At 47.6% G+C, this 19,038-nt stretch overlaps 1 protein-coding gene across 4 annotated transcripts in view; it reads right to left on the minus strand.

Moving 5' to 3' along the window:
* LOC115114349 (partitioning defective 3 homolog) overlaps window positions 1-19,038 on the minus strand; it is a 261,780-nt gene that overhangs the window by 139,673 nt on the left and 103,069 nt on the right. For all 4 annotated transcript variants that reach the window (XM_029642505.2, XM_029642503.2, XM_029642504.2 and 1 more), the window contains exons 3-5: window positions 18,315-18,495; window positions 15,124-15,323; window positions 8,940-9,083 (exon numbers count right to left, since the gene is read on the minus strand). In XM_029642505.2, the coding sequence (XP_029498365.1) occupies window positions 8,940-9,083; window positions 15,124-15,323; window positions 18,315-18,495 (525 nt within the window). The remainder of the gene's footprint in view (window positions 1-8,939; window positions 9,084-15,123; window positions 15,324-18,314; window positions 18,496-19,038) is intronic.

Consider the following 19,038-nt stretch of genomic DNA (forward strand, 5'->3'; position numbering starts at 1 on the left):
CATTCAGATATTGCTAATGACAAATCTGAAGAACGGTTGTTGGAAGTCTTGCAGACTTTTACAGAGTATCAATTTCTAACGAGGTTGTATAAGCAAGGGTACATTTTCCTTGTAATTAGCAGATTGTGGGGTTGAATTATGCAACAATATGTACAATGCCTCTGGGAGAGAAGCATTCCCAGGTGCTTTTCCTTGCTAGAGAGGCACCCTGAGACTCTCAATTCCTCATCTCTCTCAGCGGGATGTCAGCGCCAGCAGGCAGCTCTCTGTCACATTAAAACAAAAGAGAACAAAGATCACAGAGAGAGAAAAGAAGAAAGGAGAGAGTTACAAATGAGACAGAACATGAGAGTGATGCTAGTACGGTCGGTGTAGCCATGGAGAGAAGAGAGAGATAAGAGAGGTGGGTAGGAAAGGAGAGGTCCTATTTGAGGGAGAAAAAAAGCAAGGGGGGCAAGATGCAGCACGGAGGAAACACAAAGAGAGCGAGAGGAGAGAGACCGCGAGATGGAGAGACAGTGAGATGGTGTGAGTGAGCGAGAGAGAGGGGAAATGAAAAAGAGAGTGAGGGTTACACGATGAGTGACGGTCACCAGGTTACCCATACAGTACCTGTCCCCAATCCTGAGGCCACAGCAGCACCTACTGGTGAGGCTCATGGAGAGGAGCGCTCTAGTCATCTCTACGGAGAGGAGCGCTCCAGTCATCTCTACGGAGAGGAGCGCTCTAGTCATCTCTACGGAGAGGAGCGCTCTAGTCATCTCTATGGAGAGGAGCGCTCTAGTCATCTCTATGGAGAGGAGCGCTCTAGTCATCTCTATGGAGAGGAGTGCTCTAGTCATCTCTATGGGCTTATGGAGCTGTGGTCCCCAGTGGCCAAGACAAGAGGTGGACCACTCGCGCTCAGCCGTCTTATTAAGCCTCATACAAACATACCTCCACCGCTAGCAACAAGGAATCTAGAAGCACATCCTCCAGAAGCAGCTCCACCAGACATGATTTATGGCTCTACTGCTTGGGTTTACATGATTTATCATACTAAACCAGGCGACTGTAGGCTCAGTTCGGCTCCACCGCCACCTGAGGGACTTCCTCATCTTTGTTGTAGTGCGCAGGAAATCAGGGAGCGCTGGAGGGACCCTAGCTAGCGGCTCCTAACCGTATCCACAGGCTTCTTCTCCCCTGTGGTTTATTAATGCACAGATCCAAGTCTAACCATGACAAAGAACATGGATACACACAATGGACAAGGACATACCGGACAGAAAATATCTTAGAAGGAGGGAAAGCAAAAAATGATGATTCAAGGTTAAAAAAAATCCAGGGAATGGATGGTGGTATCTTTTCTCCTGACATGGATACAAGTGTAATGTGAATTCAGGAGCTGTGTGAGGCATATGAAGCCCTAGGACAACCAAGCAGATCCAAGCCAACCTCAGACAATACTGCTAGAAGTGAGAATTGAGGCCAGGCTAAGGCTCATTCGTTCATTCATTTAGAACGCATTCCAATTACGGTGGCCAACAGGATACAGGAGAGAAAATGAGAAGAGAGATTCTCCCACCTAAAAAAGCCAATTAAGCACAGCAGTATATGTCCCTGGCCCCTGCTCGCTAGTTCCAGCTCGTGTGTGTGTGTGCGCGCGCTGGAGTAGATAGCTAAAGCTCAGAGTAATGAGGGGAAGGTTTTCTTGCCAGGCATATCCTCTCATCTGCAGGTAGAGGGCTGGGAGGGAGCCCGAGGCATGCTTCAGGGTGGCTCCACTCTACACAGTACAAACCTGTGATGCTGTGATAAAGCGTGTGTGTCAAATAGGGGGAGGCTTATACAGTATTTGTCCTGTTTCACATTTGTACAAGTGTGTAACTTGTACAGTATATGGGGAAATGGAAATGGGGTTGTTGCATATCCCACTCCCCTGAGACTCCCTCGGAGGGTAAGGTCACAGCCAGGGATCAACCATTATTAGTGCTTAGCGATTAGTGCTTTTTGAGGTTGGTTTCGTTTAGATTATTTAAAAAATAATCACGGTTTTCGATTTCTGTTATTTTTTGACATTAAATGCATTATGTGGGTTGAATGCTGTAACACAGAATAAAACAATGAATTAAAGTAATGTTAGTGACTGCCCATTACTGATTATCACCTCTACGGAGCTGCTGCTGCCTCTCACCTCTACGGAGCTGCTGCTGCCTCTCACCTCTACGGAGCTGCTGCTGCCTCTCACCTCTACGGAGCTGCTGCTGCCTCTCACCTCTACGGAGCTGCTGCTGCCTCTCACCTCTACGGAGCTGCTGCTGCCTCTCACCTCTACGGAGCTGCTGCTGCCTCTCACCTCTACGGAGCTGCTGCTTCTGCTGTCTGACAGGTAGAAATACCGCGAAGCAACTGCTTTCTCTCAATTCAAATGTTCTTTGTCACATGTGTCGAATACAACAGGTGTAGTAAACCTTACAGTGAAATGCTTACTTTACAAGCCCTTAAAACCTTTTAAGGATGTTGCGAATTTTCGCAGCTTTTTGTTAAAAATCGCGCAACATTTCAGCGCCCTGCTATTCATGCCAGGAATATAGTATATGCATATGATTAGTGTGTGTGGATAGAAAACACTCAGACGTTTCCAAAACTGTTTAAATCACGCCTGTGGCATTTACAGAACGGGCGTTTCATCCAAAAGTGCATGAAAATCTGTTCACTGAAAATGGAAAAATATATCCTTCCGCGACTACAGGCAATTGTTCAAAGCGAACCGAATTAAATAGAGCCGAGTTTTCATTGGCTACAGCTTCCACAGGTTGTCTAGAGTCACGTCATTTGTTGCGCAATTGATTCTTGGTCTAACCGAAACAAGGGAACTCCTTTCCTACTGTCCCCGCCCAGATTTTGGTTCGACCTTTTCAAGACATCATTTTCTCCACGGACAAGCGAATCATTTCACATCGCCTCCTGAGGAATTTTATCGATTATTAACGTGTACTAATACCTAAAGTTGCATTACAAAAGTATTTCGAAGTGTTTTGTGAAAGTTTATCGTCGACTTTTTGAATTTTAAAAAATTACGTTACGTTATGAAATGCTATTTTTTTTTCTTTACTCGCAACGTATTCGTAGCTCGATATCTAGGCTATATATGGACCGATTTAATCGAAAAAAAGACCCTAAATTATGTTTATGGGACATCTAGGAGTGCCAAGAAAGAAGCTCGTCAAAGGTAATGAATGTTTTATATTTTATTTCAGCGTTTTCGTTTTCGTTTGCGACGGCTAACGCAAAATCTGTCGTTTTGGGTGACGGTGCAGTATTTTGAGGGTGCATGGTATCAGATAATAGCTTCTCATGCTTTCCCCGAAAAGCATTTTACAAATCTGACTTGGTGGATAGATTCACAACGAGTGTAGCTTTAATTCAGTATATTGTATGTCAATTTTAATGAAAGTTTGAGGTTTATCAACCTCTATGGTGGCGCTCTTGAGCATTTCTGCTGATTGTGGTCCCCACTTCGGTACCACGTCCTCAACAAGTTTTTAACAACAATGCAGTCAAGAATGTTGTTTAAATAAAAAATACAAGTAACAAATAATTAAAGAGCAACAGTAAAATAACAGTAGCGAGACTATATACAGGGGGTACCGGTACAGAGTCAATGTGTTTGTTGAGATAAGTACATGTCGGTAGAGGTAAAGTGACTATGCATAGATATTAAACAGAGTAGCAGCAGCGTAAAAGGGGGGGGGCAATGCAAATACTCTGGGTAGGCATTTGATTAGCTGTTCAGGAGTCTTATGGCTTGCAGGAAGAAGCAGTTTAGAAGCCTCTTGGACCTAGACTTGGTGCTCCGGTACCGCTTGCCGTGCGGTAGCAGAGAGAACAGTCTATGACTAGGATGGCTGGAGTCGAGGCCAAATCTTTTCAGTCTCCTGAGGGGGAATAGGCTTTGTTGTGCCCTCTTCACGACTGTCTATGTGTGTTTGGACCATTATAGTTATAGTTTGTGGGTGATTAGTACAGTTGTGGTGACTGTATTACCGACTGTATTACCCCCCATCAGGTCCTAATGGCCTGGTACTCAGGGCTCTATTTTCCCTTCATCAGGTCATAATGGTCTGGTGCTCAGGGCTCTAATTGTTCCTCCGTCAGGTCCTAATGGCCTGGTACTCAGGGCTCTATTGTTCCTCCATCAGGTCCTAATAGCCTGGTACTCAGGGCTTTGATCTTCCTCCATTAGGTTCTAATGCCTGGTACTCAGGGCTCTGTTCTTCCTCTATCATGTCCTAATGGCCTGGTACTCAGGGCTCTGTTCTTCCTCCATTAGGTTCTAATGCCTGGTACTCAGGGCTCTATTGTTCCTCCATCAGGTCCTAATGGCCTGGTACTCAGGGCTCTGTTCTTCCTCCATTAGGTCCTAATGGTCTGGTACTCAGGGCTCTGTTGTCCCTCCATCAGGTCCTAATGGCCTGGTTCTCGGGGCTCTATTGTCCCTCCATTAGGTCCTAATGGTCTGGTACTCAGGGCTCTGTTCTTCCTCCATTAGGTCCTAATGGTCTGGTACTCAGGGATCTATTGTTCCTCTAACCACTCTGACATCAATGCAAGTGCAATCAAAAATCACATCAAACACTTATCATCATAACAGTATGGTGCTTTTAAAACTCAGCTCACTGTGATTGATTTGAAGAAAGAACAGGTTGAAACAGTATAAAACATGGTTATTGTGGATGTTGTTTCAAAGCCCAACACAACGAAATGGACAGCGCTTTCTAAGGTGGTGATTCATTCAAAACAGCCATACGCATGTTAGAGCTTATACATAGGCTTATGACCCCAATACTTATTTTCCACCATAATTTGCAAATAAATTCATAAAAATCCTACAATGTGATTTTCTGGATTTTTTTCCTCATTTTGTCTGTCATAGTTGAAGTGTACCTATGATGAAAATTACAGGCCTCTCTCATCTTTTTAAGTGGGAGAACTTGCACAATTGGTGGCACCCTAAATATTTTTTTTGCCCCACTGTATAAGATCACAGAAACACACACAAATATAGTGTTTTCTCCATGCAGTCCACCATCAGGTTTCCCTCCCTCCGTGTGAGAGAGAGGTGGTCATTACCCTCCCTCCCTCCCTCAGTGAGAGAGAGGTAGTCATTACCTTCCTTCCCTCCCTCCCTCCCTCCCTCCGTGTGAGAGAGAGGTGGTCATTACCCTCCCATGCTCCCGTGCTGCCAGCTGTGGCTCATTAAAACACATGACAGATCTGAGCACACACCTCTGCGCTCTCTTGTTGCCATAGCTACAGCACCTGTTGCCAGGGTGGGTGATAAGGGTTCAAGTCTTAGGATTCACTTCACAAGCCATCAGGTTGAGTTCTCCGAGCACTCTCTCAACTTCAATGACCTCAGATATATCGGCAGAATATATTTTCGGTGAACCCCAATGGTGTCATGACTTTCAGGGCGTTCCATCACTGGACAAACAAGATATTTCTCATCTTATAATAGAGTTGCGTCATCCCTCCATTCCTCCCTCCCCTTCAGAAGAATCTGAACAAGCACTTACAACAGTGAGACAAAGCAGAGACAATGGATGCTTCCCAAATGGAAGCCTTTTCCCTATGCAGTACACTACTTTTGACCTAAGGACCCTGGTCAAAAGTAGTGCACAAGGGAGCCATTTGGGGTCACAATCTATGTGGCCCATTACAGTGATGTCTACTACAGCTCTATGCAACACAGACCTCCAAACATCTGTTGCTGTAGGATATAAATTCCTCGGTCAGGGTAATTGAGTGACTAAATCCTTCATCGCGCCAAATGTCCTTTTAATATCAGCTCATATCCCACTCATGTCACCAAGCATAAAAGGAGTGATTGGTCGAGAGAAAGAGTTACATGATGATCACCACCATTATATGAGAAACATCCAAGGCCACGTCGCAAATGGCACCCTATTCCCTACATAGTGCACTTATTTTAAGAAGGTCTGGTCAAAAGTAGTGCACTATGTAAGGAATAGGGTGTTATTTGGGACGAACTCCAACCCGTCATCGTCAGCGTAGCTGCTCCAGAGCAGCCCAGCCGCCCACAGACGGATGAACTGCTGAACTCATTCTGTCAGCTAATGCAGTGGTTCACATGGAGAGGAGGGGCAGCGGAGAGGAGGGGCAGGGGAGAGGAGGGGGAGCGGAGAGGAGGGGCAGGGGAGAGCAGAGGCAGGGGAGAGCAGAGGCAGCGGAGAGGGAGAGGCAGCGGAGAGGGAGAGGCAGCGGAGAGCAGAGGCAGCGGAGAGCAGAGGCAGCGGAGAGGGAGAGGCAGGGGAGAGCAGAGGCAGGGGAGAGCAGAGGCAAGGGAGAGCAGAGGCAGGGGAGAGGGAGAGGCAGCGGAGAGCAGAGGCAGCGGAGAGCAGAGGCAGCGGAGAGCAGAGGCAGCGGAGAGGGAGAGGCAGGGGAGAGCAGAGGCAGGGGAGAGCAGAGGCAGGGGAGAGCAGAGGCAGGGGAGAGCAGAGGCAGGGGAGAGCAGAGGCAGGGGAGAGGCAGCGGAGAGGGAGAGGCAGGGGAGAGGCAGCGGAGAGGGAGAGGCAGGGGAGAGGCAGCGGAGAGGGAGAGGCAGCGGAGAGCAGAGGCAGGGGAGAGGCAGCGGAGAGCAGAGGCAGGGGAGAGGCAGCGGCAGCGGAGAGGGAGAGGCAGCGGAGAGCAGAGGCAGCGGAGAGGAGGGGCAGCGGAGAGGAGGGGCGAGCAGAGGCAGGGGAGAGCAGAGGCAGGGGAGAGCAGAGGCAGGGGAGAGGCAGTGGAGAGGGAGAAGCAGCGGAGGAGGGGCAGCGGAGAGGAGGGGCAGCGGAGAGGAGGGGCAGCGGAGAGGAGGGGCAGCGGAGAGGAGGGGCAGCGGAGAGGAGGGGCAGGGGAGAGCAGAGGCAGGGGAGAACAGAGGCAGGGGAGAACAGAGGCAGGGGAGAGGGAGAGGCAGCGGAGAGCAGAGGCAGGGGAGAGGCAGCGGAGAGGGAGCGGAGAGCAGAGGCAGGGGAGAGGGAGAGGCAGCGGAGAGGGAGAGGCAGCGGAGAGGAGGGGCAGCGGAGAGGGAGAGGCGAGCAGAGGCAGGGGAGAGCAGAGGCAGGGGAGAGGGAGAGGCAGGGGAGAGCAGAGGCAGGGGAGAGCAGAGGCAGGGGAGAGGGAGAGGCAGGGGAGAGCAGAGGCAGGGGAGAGCAGAGGCAGGGGAGAGCAGAGGCAGGGGAGAGCAGAGGCAGGGGATAGCAGAGGCAGGGGATAGCAGAGGCAGGGGAGAACAGAGGCAGGGGAGAGCAGAGGCAGGGGAGAGCAGAGGCAGGGGATAGCAGAGGCAGGGGAGAGCAGAGGCAGGGGATAGCAGAGGCAGGGGAGAGCAGAGGCAGGGGAGAGCAGAGGCAGGGGAGAGGGAGAGGCAGGGGAGAGGGAGAGGCAGCGGAGAGGGAGAGGCAGCGGAGAGGGAGAGGCAGCGGAGAGGAGGGGCAGCGGAGAGGAGGGGCAGCGGAGAGGAGGGGCAGCGGAGAGGAGGGGCAGCGGAGAGCAGAGGCAGGGGAGAGCGAGGGGGCAGCGGAGAGCAGAGGCAGGGGAGAGCGAGAGGCAGCGGAGAGGGAGAGGCAGCGGAGAGGGAGAGGCAGCGGAGAGGAGGGGCAGCGGAGAGGAGGGGCAGCGGAGAGGAGGGGCAGCGGGGCAGCGGAGAGGAGGGGCAGCGGAGAGGAGGGCCAGGGGAGAGGAGGGGCAGGGGAGAGGAGGGGCAGGGGAGAGCAGGGGCAGGGGAGAGCAGGGGCAGGGGAGAGCAGGGGCAGGGGAGAGCAGAGGCAGGGGAGAGCAGAGGCAGGGGAGAGCAGGGGCAGGGGAGAGCAGGGGCAGGGGAGAACAGAGGCAGGGAAGAACAGAGGCAGGGAAGAACAGAGGCAGCGGAGAGCAGAGGCAGGGAGAGCAGAGGCAGGGGAGAGCAGAGGCAGGGGAGAGGCAGGGGAGAGCAGAGGCAGGGGAGAGGCAGGGGAGAGAGGCAGCGGAGAGGAGGGGCAGCGGAAGGAGGGGCAGCGGAGAGGAGGGGCAGCGGAGAGGAGGGGCAGCGGAGAGGAGGGGCAGCGGAGAGGGGCAGCGGAGAGGAGGGGCAGCGGAGAGGAGGGGCAGCGGAGAGGAGGGGCAGGGGAGAGCAGAGGCAGGGGAGAGCAGAGGCAGGGGAGAGCAGAGGCAGGGGAGAACAGAGGCAGGGGAGAGCAGAGGCAGGGGAGAGCAGAGGCAGGGGAGAGCAGAGGCAGGGGAGAGCAGAGGCAGGGGAGAGCAGAGGCAGGGGAGAGCAGAGGCAGGGGATAGCAGAGGCAGGGGAGAGCAGAGGCAGGGGAGAGCAGAGGCAGGGGAGAGCAGAGGCAGGGGAGAGCAGAGGCAGGGGAAAGCAGAGGCAGGGGAGAACAGAGGCAGGGGAAAGCAGAGGCAGGGGAGAACAGAGGCAGGGGAGAGGGAGAAGTCTTTAGCTGTGCCGTTAATCTTTACAGGCTTACATATAGACCTTTTACTCCTTCAGTCTCCCTTTCAACCTGCTCTACCAAGTATCTTCCCAAAGTCACACCCTATTACCTTTAAAGTGCACTACTTTTGACCAGGGTCCATCTGGGTCTCTGCCGGGGCCCCATTTAGGCCTCTGGTCAAAAGTAGTGCAGGAAATAGGGTGCCAATTTGAGACGCATGTCTGAAGTCTGGATGTCTGGTGAAAATACAACAGGTCTTGTAACACAGGCCTGTGAAATGATGCTTAGAGATGATTATTCACATGTCTGTCATGTAAAATGTGGCTGGTAATACCAGGTTGCGTGACAGGTTTGCGTGACATGTGCAGTGTGTGTGTGTCCGCGTGTGTGTCTTGTGCGTGTATGGTTGTGTGTGTGTCCGCGTGTGGGTCTTGTGCATGCACGCTTGTGTGTGTGCGAGTGTGGTTCTACCTGCTCCCGTCTCTCCAGCCAGCGGTCTACCATGGGGTGGTTGGCGCTCAAGGAGGAGCGGGCCGTCTCTCTCTGGAACTCTCTCTGGTTGGCACACGTGCCTGCATCCCGGGGGAGACTACGGTACGTGTCCGGACCATTACCCTGAACAGACACAGGAACAAGGAAGACTAAGGGGAAGGTTTCCCAGATTATTCCTATCATTCCTAAAAAAAAAAAACATTTTCAATGGCGATTATCCTAGGCTTAACCCATGTCTGGGAAACCATTCCTTCAAGATACAGGCTTTAGACACAGTATAGATGGCACATTGCAAGTGCTCAATATCCACCTTTCAGTCTAAGTATAATGACCTCTACTATGGATCTCAATGCTTTAAACCTTCAGGATAACATCCTGGGACCAGGCTACCTACCGACTGCACACGTTTAAATTAAACATAGCAGGTTGTATTGTTGTAGAATATTACTGGCTCATTTGTCATGACCAGTGGAGTGTACTACAACTTCCAGGAAGTATCTCTCAGCTCCATGACAAATATGACGCACACACACCAGAAGGAATATGTTAAAGAAGTGGGTACATCAATGGCATAGTCTACGTCCCAAATGTCACCCTATTCCCTTTTCAGTGCATTTGGAAAGTGTTCATACCCCTTTGACCTTTTCTGCATTTTGCTACGTTACAGTCTTATTCTAAAATGGATGAAATAGTCCCCCCCCCCCCTTATCAATCTACACACAATACCGCATAATGACAAAGCAAAAACAGGTTTTTAGATTTGGTTTTTGTTGCAAATAACAAAAAAACATATCACATTTACAAGTATTCAGACCCTGTAATCAGTACTTTGTTGAAGCACCTTTAGCTGCGATTACAGCATCAAGTCTTCTTGGGTATGACGCTACAAGATTGGCACACCTGTATTTGAGGAGTTTCTCCCATTCTTCTCTGCAGATCCTCTCAAGCTCTGTCAGATTGGATTGGGAGAGTCGCAGCAAGGCTATTTTCAGGTCTCTCCAGAGATGTTTGATCAAGATCAAGTCTGGGCTCTGGCTTGGTCACTCGAGGACATTGAGACTCGTCCCGAAGCCACTCATGCGTTGTCTTGGCTGTGTGCTTAGGTCGTTGTCCTGTTGGAAGTTGAACCTTTGTCCCAGTCAAAGGTCCTGAGCGCATTGGAGCAGATTTTCATCAATGATCTCTGTACTTTTCTCTGTTCATCTTTCCCTTGATCCTGACTAGTCTCCCGGTCAAAAATATCCCCACAGCATGATGATGCCACCACCATGCTTCACCGTAGGGATGGTGCCAGTTTTACTCCAGACGTAATGATTGCAATTCAGACCAGAGTTCAAGCTTGGTTTCATCAGACAAGATAATATTTTTTCTCATGATCTGAGAGTCTATAGATGCCTTTTGGCAACTCCAAGCCACCTCAATTTAAGCCTACATGAGAGCGTGTGCCCTCAGGTCTGGAGGGAAACTAACGTTATTCCGCTACCCAAGAATGGTAAAGCCCCATTTATTGGCTCAAATAGCCGACCACTCAGCCTGTTACCAACCCTTAGAAAACCTCTGGAACAAATTGTGTTTGACCATACAAAATGCTTTCACAGTAAACGAATTGACAACAGAATTTGTTTATAGGGAAGAACACTCAACAAGAACAGCACTTACACAAATGACTGGTGATTGGCTGAGAGAAATTGATGATAAAATGATTGTGGGGGCTGTCTTGTTGACATTATCGATCATAGTCTGCTGCTGGAAAAATATATGTGTTATGGCTTTTCACCCCATGCTATAATGTGGATAAAGAGTTACTTGTCTAACAGAACACAGAGGGTGTTCTATAATGGAAGCCTCTCAAATATAATCCAGTTAGAACAGGAATTCCACAGGGAAGCTGTTTAGGCCCATTGCTTTTTTCAATTTTTACTAACGACATGCCACTGAATTTGAGTAAAGCCAGTGTCTATGTATGCGGATGACTCAACACTATACACGTCAGCTACAACAGTGGCTGAAATGACTGCAACACGAAACAAAGAGCTGCAGTTAGTTTTAGAGTAGGTGGCAAGGAATAAGTTAACCCTATATATTTCTAAAACTAAAAGAACAAAAAACTCACTAAACCCTAAACCTCAACTAAATCTTTAAAATAAATTATGTGGAAATTGAGCAAGTTGAGATGACTAAACTGCATGGAGTAACGCAAGATTGTAAACTTTCATGGTGAAAACATATTGATGTAGAAGTAGCTAATATGGGGAGTCTGTCTCCTGACCCCTCCTGTCTCAGCCTCCAGTATTTATGCTGCAGCAATTTATGTGTCGGGGGGCTAGGGTCAGTTTGTTATATCTGGAGTACTTCTCCTGTCCTATTTGGTGTCCTGTGTGAATCTAAGTGTGCGTTCTCTAATTCTCTCCTTCTCTCTTTCTTTCTCTCTCTCTGAGGACCTGAGCCCTAGGACCATGCCCCAGGACTACCTGACATGATGACTCCTTGCTGTCCCCAGTCCACCTGGCCGTGCTGCTGCTTCAGTTTCAACTGACCTGAGCCCTAGGACCATGCCCCAGGACTACCTGACATGATGACTCCTTGCTGTCCCCAGTCCACCTGGCCGTGCTGCTGCTCCAGTTTCAACTGACCTGAGCCCTAGGACCATGCCCCAGGACTACCTGACATGATGACTCCTTGCTGTCCCCAGTCCACCTGACCATGCTGCTACTCCAGTTTCAACTGTTCTGCCTTATTATTATACGACCATGCTGGTCATTTATGAACATTTGAACATCTTGGCCATGTTCTGTTATAATCTCCACCCGGCACAGCCAGAAGAGGACTGGCCACCCCACATAGCCTGGTTCCTCTCTAGGTTTCTTCCTAGGTTTTGGCCTTTCTAGGGAGTTTTTCCTAGCCACCGTGCTTCTACACCTGCATTGCTTGCTGTTTGGGGTTTTAGGCTGGGTTTCTGTACAGCACTTTGAGATATCAGCTGATGTACAAAGGGCTATATAAATATATTTGATTTGATATAATAAAACGATGCTCTGCCTTCTTAACTTATCTTGGGTAGGGGGCAGTATTTTCATGTCCGGATGAAAAGCGCGCCCAAAGTAAACTGCTTGTTACTCAGACTCAGAAACTAGGATTTGCATATAATTAGATTTGGAAAGAAAACACAGTTTTTAAAACTGTTAAAATGATGTCTGAGTATAACAGAACTGATATGGCAGGCGAAACCCAGAGGACAAACCATCCCCCCAAAAATAATAATTTCAGCCTTCCACTGTTTCCAATGGCTTTCATGTTTATTATGAGGCGAAGTCCTCCCCACTTGCAGTTCCTAGGGCTTCCACTAGATGTCAACAGTCTTTAGAAAGAGTTTCAGGCTGTTTTTTGGAAAAATGAGCTAGAAGTTGTAGTTTTTCTAAATGGCTCCCATTTTGGCTGTAGTGTTTCCATGCGCGCGGGTGAAAGCTCGTTTTGTTATTTATCTCCGGCAATGAACATACTATTCTCTGTCTTAAATTGTATCGTTTATTTACGTATTAGGGTATCTGAGGTTTGATTATAAATGTTTTTTGACTTGTTTGGTTAAGTTTATTAGTAACGTTTGGGATTTATTTTGTGTGCATTTTGAAGGAGGGAAACCGGTGGATTATTCAATGAAGCGAGCCAGCTAAACTGAGTTTTTATGGATAAAAAGAAGGACTTTATGGAAAAAAATGACCATTTGTGATGTAACTGGGACCTTTTGGAATGCCAACAGAAGAAGAAGATCTTCAAAGGTAAGGCATTTCTTATATCGCTATTTCTGACTTTCGTGTCGCACCTGACTGGTTGAAAAATGTTTTTCATGTTTTTATATACGGGGCGCTGTCCTCAGATAATCGCATGGTGTGCTCTCACAGTAAAGCCTTTTTCAAATCTGACACAGTGGCTGGATTAACAGGAAGTTAATACTTGTATTTTCATGAATGTTAAATATTTATATTTGTCATTTGAATTTCGCTCTCTGCAATTTCACCGGATGTTGGCCAGGTGGGACGCTACCATCCACCTGGGTCCTGCAGGCTCTAGTTTTGTCACACCTTGACTACTGTTCAGTAGTGTGGTCAGGTGCCACAAAAAAGGACTTAGGAACATTGCAATTGGCTCAGAACAGGGCAGCACGTCTGGCACTTGGATGTACACAGAGAGCTAATATTAATAATACGCATGTCAATCTCTCCTGGCTGAAAGTGGAGGAGAGATTGACTTCATCACAACTTTTATTTATGAGAGGTATTGACATGTTGAATGTTACCGAGCGGTCTGTCTAAACTACTGGCACACAGCTCAGACAACCATACATACCCCACAAGACATGCCACAAGAGGTCTCTTCACAGTCCACAAGTCCAGAACAGACTATGAGAGACAGTACTACAAAGAACCATGACTACATGGAACTCTATTCCACATCAAGTAACTGACGCAAGCAGTAACATTAGATGTAAAAAAACAGATTAAAAAACAACTTATGGAACAGCGGGGACTGTGAAGCAACACACACATTGGCACAGACACACACACACCACACACACACACACACACACACACGATAATAAACATACACAGATTTAGTACTGTAGAGATGTGGTAGTGGTGGAGTAGGGGCCTGAGGGCACAATGTATGTTGTGAAATCTGTGAATGTATTGTAATGTTTTAAAATTGTATCAACTGCCATAATTTTGCTGGACCCCAGGAAGAGTAGCTGCTGTTTTGGCAGCTAATGTGGACTTGGGTCAAACGTTTCGGGTAGCCTTCCAAAAGCTTCCCACAATAACTTGGGTGAATTTTGGCCCATTCCTCCTGACAGTGCTAGCGTAACTGAGTCAGGTTTGTAGGTCTCTTTGCTCGCAAACACTTTCCGTTCTGCCCACAAATGTTCTATGGGATTGTGGTCAGGGCTTTGTGATGGCCACTCCAATACCTTGACTTTGTTGTCCTTAAGCCATTTTGCCACAACTTTGGAAGTATGCTTTGGGTCATTGTCCATTTGGAAGACCCATTTGTTCTTCGGCTTGCAAGCCTCCCCCTTTTTCCTCCAAACATAAGGATGGTCATTAATGGCCAAACAGTTCTCTATTTTTGTTTAATCAGACCAGAGGACATTTCTCCAAAAAGTACGATCTTTGTCCCCATGTACAGTTGCAAACCGTAGTCTGGCTTTTTTATGGCGGTTGTGGAGCAGTGGCTTCTTCCTGGCTGAGCGGCCTTTCGGGACATGTCGATATAGGACTTGTTTTACTGTGGATATAGATAATTTTGTACCCGTTTCCTCCATCATCTTCACAAGGTCCTTTGCTGTTGTTCTGGGATTGACTTGCACTTTTTGCACCAAAGTACGTTCATCTCTTGGAGACAGAACGAGTCTCCTTCCTGAGCGGTATGACGGCTACGTGGTCCCATGGTGTTTATACTTGCGTACTATTATTTGTACAGATGAGGCGTTTGGAAATTGATCCCAAAGATGAACCAGACTTGTGGAGGTCTACAATTTTTTTCTGAGGTCTTGGCTGATTTCTTTTGATTTTGCCATGATGTCAAGCAAAGAGGCATTTAGTTTGAAGGTAGGCCCTGAAATGCATCCACAGGTACACCTCCAATTTACTCAAATTATGTCAATTAGCCTATCAGAAGCTTCTTAATTAAGCTATTACATTTTCTGGAATTTTTCAAGCTGTTTAAAGGCACAGTCAACTTAGTGTATGTAAACTTCTGACCCACTGGAATTGTGGTACAGTGAATTATAAGTGAAATTATCTGTCTGTAAACAATTGGAATAATGATTTGTGTCATGCACAAAGTAGATGTCCTAACCGACTTGCCAAAATTATAGTTTGTTAATTAACAAGAAATTTGTGGAGTGGTTGAAAAATGAGTTTTAATGACTCCAACCTAAGTGTATGTAAACTTCCGACTTCAACTGTACATACATACTGAACAAAAATATAAATGCAACATGCAACAATTTATATGATTTTACTGAGCCTGAGCCTACTGAACCTGATTTTAGCTAAGCCTGAGAGAGGATACAGGTAGCTAATGTCATACACTGAAGACACTGTACAGGGGACATCACTTGAAACTGTTTAACTGCAGAGATAAGAGTTGTTTGATCATTGGCTACCTTTCTCTCCAGGCTATTGGTGCCAGTGCCAGTGCCTCCTACAGAGCGCCGTGGTTTGAGGAAGCCAGCCGTGGTGGACCAGCGGGTGGGGTTCTTCCTGGACGGTTTCTCTGGCGGCAGGGTTACGCGGGGGTCGCTGAACGGCCCGTTGATCGTCGCCAGGGCCGGGTCACTGCTGCGACGCACATGGAGGGGCATATCTGGAGGAGAGAGAGGGGCGGAGAGAGAGGGGCGGAGAGAGAGGGGAGGAGAGAGAGGGGCGGAGAGAGAGGGGAGGAGAGAGAGGGGCGGAGAGAGAGGGGCGGAGAGAGAGGGGAGGAGAGAGAGGGGAGGAGAGAGAGGGGAGGAGAGAGGGAGAGAGAGAAAAATTGAGAGATGGAGGAGAAGAAGTGGGAGACAGGCTCAAAAGGAGTGCACCTGGGGAAGTATGTACTTACGCCCATCACTCCACCAAATACCTGGGATTCCAGCCTCCGACATGACATTAGCAAATTGTTTGTGTCCTCCTATGTCACTTCATTAGTTCTGTGCATTGGTCAATATTCAAATTGGCTTCATTTTTGGCCACATGATTACATCTAGGTTGGTTTCTCTGGCCAATTCCCTCCTCATTTGCCTATTCTTAATGAGGTGTGTGTGTCATTAGAGCTTATAGCTATTGCAGCCCGGATATCCAGTGTTATCAAAAAGACACATCAGCTAAATAAATAACAGGAATGATTATTTAGAATCCAACACTATTACAGCTGTAAATTATTAGGGCCATTATTAGGGCCATTATTAGGGCTATTATTAGGGCTATTCTCAGTAATGATCTGAAGGAGGTAAGTGATTGATCCAGTAGTCTGGGAGCGGTTTCACATTAGATTGCAATGAGCAGGTCATCCAACTCCTTAATTAGATTTTTTTTAATAGATCATATGCTATAATGACTAACTTTCTGCATAATTATACCAACCAGGGCCCTAATTTATACTCTGTCAGAGAAATACATTTGAATCTCTCCTAACTATAATTAACGTTACGAAATTCCAGCGTCTGAATTTGAATGTTTTTTAACAGGGCCCAACTTGAAATCTATATAGCTTGCGAAACTACAAATTGAATTCATCTGCACAGGGTCCTCTACGTAGCCTCTGGGAGTTGGAGTCTGGGAGGCTGGTCAGTCAGCGGTCAGGACCCGTCGTTAGACCATGTGTTGATACTGTGTTGCTCTCTGATCAGCTCTCTCCATTAAAATCTTACCTCATCATGACAATTATTCCACAATACTGACAGTGGGATCAGCTCCCAGAGAGATATCATCACCTTACGACTCCAAATATTGAGGTGGCTAATACTAATGCTAACCCTGTAATAATGTACTGAAACGGATTCATTTAGCACATCATTTCACACATTTAAGATTAAGTTGACTTTACTGGTCAATTGTACACAAGATCCAACTGAACTTTAACTTCCGCTTTTAACCCAACCTCTACGAAAGACAAATACAGGTTTTGGAGAAGTGTGGGGGGTTGCCACACTGGATTCTCTGGGAGCTGTTGTGGGATTTTAATTGCCTTGCTCAAGGGCACAACGGCAGGCAATGGCATCTAGGCAGCTCGCTTCCCAACAGATTTTTCACATCGGGCCCTGGATTCAAACTGGCAGCCCTCCCATCGGGAGCCGGATCGCCTCTCTGAACGCTAGGCTACCTGCCATTGTTACTCGTCAAGAAGTATATTGAGGCAAAAATTAAAAAGACAGTTTCAGCCTACAAATAGAACTCAATTGACCTAACATGAAATTACCTTTACCAGTCGGTAAACAACAAGCGTTTTCAAGTGCAACTTTAGCAATGATGGTTTTGGGAACAAGAGCTCTGAGATTTGGACAGTGTTCTATCCTCCCTCCCTGTACTGCCCTGTCCCATGAGTAAGACACAGAGTCACAGGGAGAATGTCAATTGCATCTCCTTGATTCCTCACATCCTCGCCTCCTTCTCAAAAACAATTGGATGAGAAGGTCAGAGGTCCCTCCCTTTCTGAACTTCTCAGGACAGAGGACGCGAGGAATCAGGGAAATGCAATTGAGATTCTCCCATGGCCTTCTTAGGTCTGAAAATGTTTCCCACGCGTCTGGTATCCTGGTGGCCTAATTTTCAACGCAGCAGTGGAACCTCATGGGACGCCTGCTCAACGTTTCCTGTTTGGATGAAGGAGCTTGTCATAAACAGAACCCTGATGCCGATGTGTCACTGAATGTTCCGGAGCACAGGCAGGGAGAAGAGTCAGTGGAAGTAGCACTTAGGAACGGCTACATTGCAGTTCCCACCAGTCAGAATATGGGAATGTGAAGACTTGGCATCTTCAGAAGCCATGGAGAGGCCTTTAAAAATGGTGTGTTAGCTACAGTCTCTCTTGAGGGGTCCATTCATTGGGCTCGTGTCAGTGAGGCAGCAATTCAGAGGCTGAACATGCGTACAGGAGCTAAACGGGATACGACACGATTCTTTTTTCTACTTCCCAGAGAGTCAGATTGACTCTCGGAAACCATTGTGATGTCTCCGCGTGCGTCCGTACGAAGGAAGATAAGAGGTCGTTTCGAGAGCCCATGCTAACTCGTGTTATGCTACTGTACCTATAGACTTCCAGTCATTGCGCGAACAATAGTTAATAGCCAGAATCTAGCAGTATCACTTCACTGTGTTGCTCTTCTGTTTGTGCTGCACCCTATCTAATATTTGAAGAATGTGCCACTTTGTTTGCTGTTAAATACATATTGCTATTCTGGGTGCTACAGCCCTCCCACGCAACAGTTTCAACCCAAAAAGGCCACTTATACTGATGTTTGTTAATGGTTTCTGTACCCACTCAGACCAAAGGGCGAAAACATTTCATGTGATCATTTTATGTGACTAAAGAATTGACAGCACTAGAGTCTTCCCACATTGGAAACTATCTGCATATCCACATTAGATCAATCGGTCTGCTCCGTAATTACCATCAAGGGCATATGTTCCTTGAACCCAGTGCAACTTTGTGCCACGTCCTGATGCCAAACGTTGCAGACAGAAATGCCACTAACAGTGCTGACGTGGTTCCTTGGTCTACATGTTTGTTTTACGTAACATTTTTCCATATCTGAATGTTACAAACGTTTTTTTTCTCCTGCTGAACACGCCACAGGTGTTTGATTTGTGAACTTACTGGATCGAAGGGCGGACGGAGTGACCTCTATCTCGCTGGCGGCCTGGTAGGGCTGGAAAGCGGACATGTTGCTGGAGTTGAGCTCTGTGGCGAACAGGTCGGGGCTCTGGGTTCCCGTGGAGCTTGCGCTGGTGCCGTCGCCTCCATGGTGAGGGTCCTGTTCATCATACACAGCCACCAGCTGACAGAGAGAGGAACGAATATTACGTTATTGACCATTACATGAGCAACAGACATTTGTCTTTTGCATACTATCTCCCTGCTCTGTCTCTCTGACAGAGAGAGACAGAGACAGAGAGAGAGAGAGAGACAGAGAGAGCGAGAGAGACAGAGAGAGCGAGAGAGACAGAGAGAGACAGAGAGAGCGAGAGAGACAGAGAGAGACAGAGAGAGAGACAGAGACAGAGACAGAGAGACCGAGACAGAGAGACCGAGACAGAAACAGACATTGGAAAGAATTAACAAAAAAACAGAGCAAACTAGAATGCTATTTGGCCCAACAGAGAGTACACAGTGCCAGAATACCTGACCACTGTGACTGACCCAAAATTAAGGAAAGCTTTGACTATGTACAAATTGAGAAAGGCCACCGTAGGCAGACCTGGCTCTCAAGAGAAGACAGGCTATGTGGAACTTCTGTGAATGTAATGTTTACTGTTCATTTTTTAATGTTTATTTCTCTTTTGTTTATTATCTATTTCACTTGCTTTGGAAATGTTAACTT

This window comes from Oncorhynchus nerka, linkage group LG9b (assembly GCF_034236695.1).
Source record: "Oncorhynchus nerka isolate Pitt River linkage group LG9b, Oner_Uvic_2.0, whole genome shotgun sequence".
Classification (NCBI taxonomy): domain Eukaryota; kingdom Metazoa; phylum Chordata; class Actinopteri; order Salmoniformes; family Salmonidae; genus Oncorhynchus; species Oncorhynchus nerka.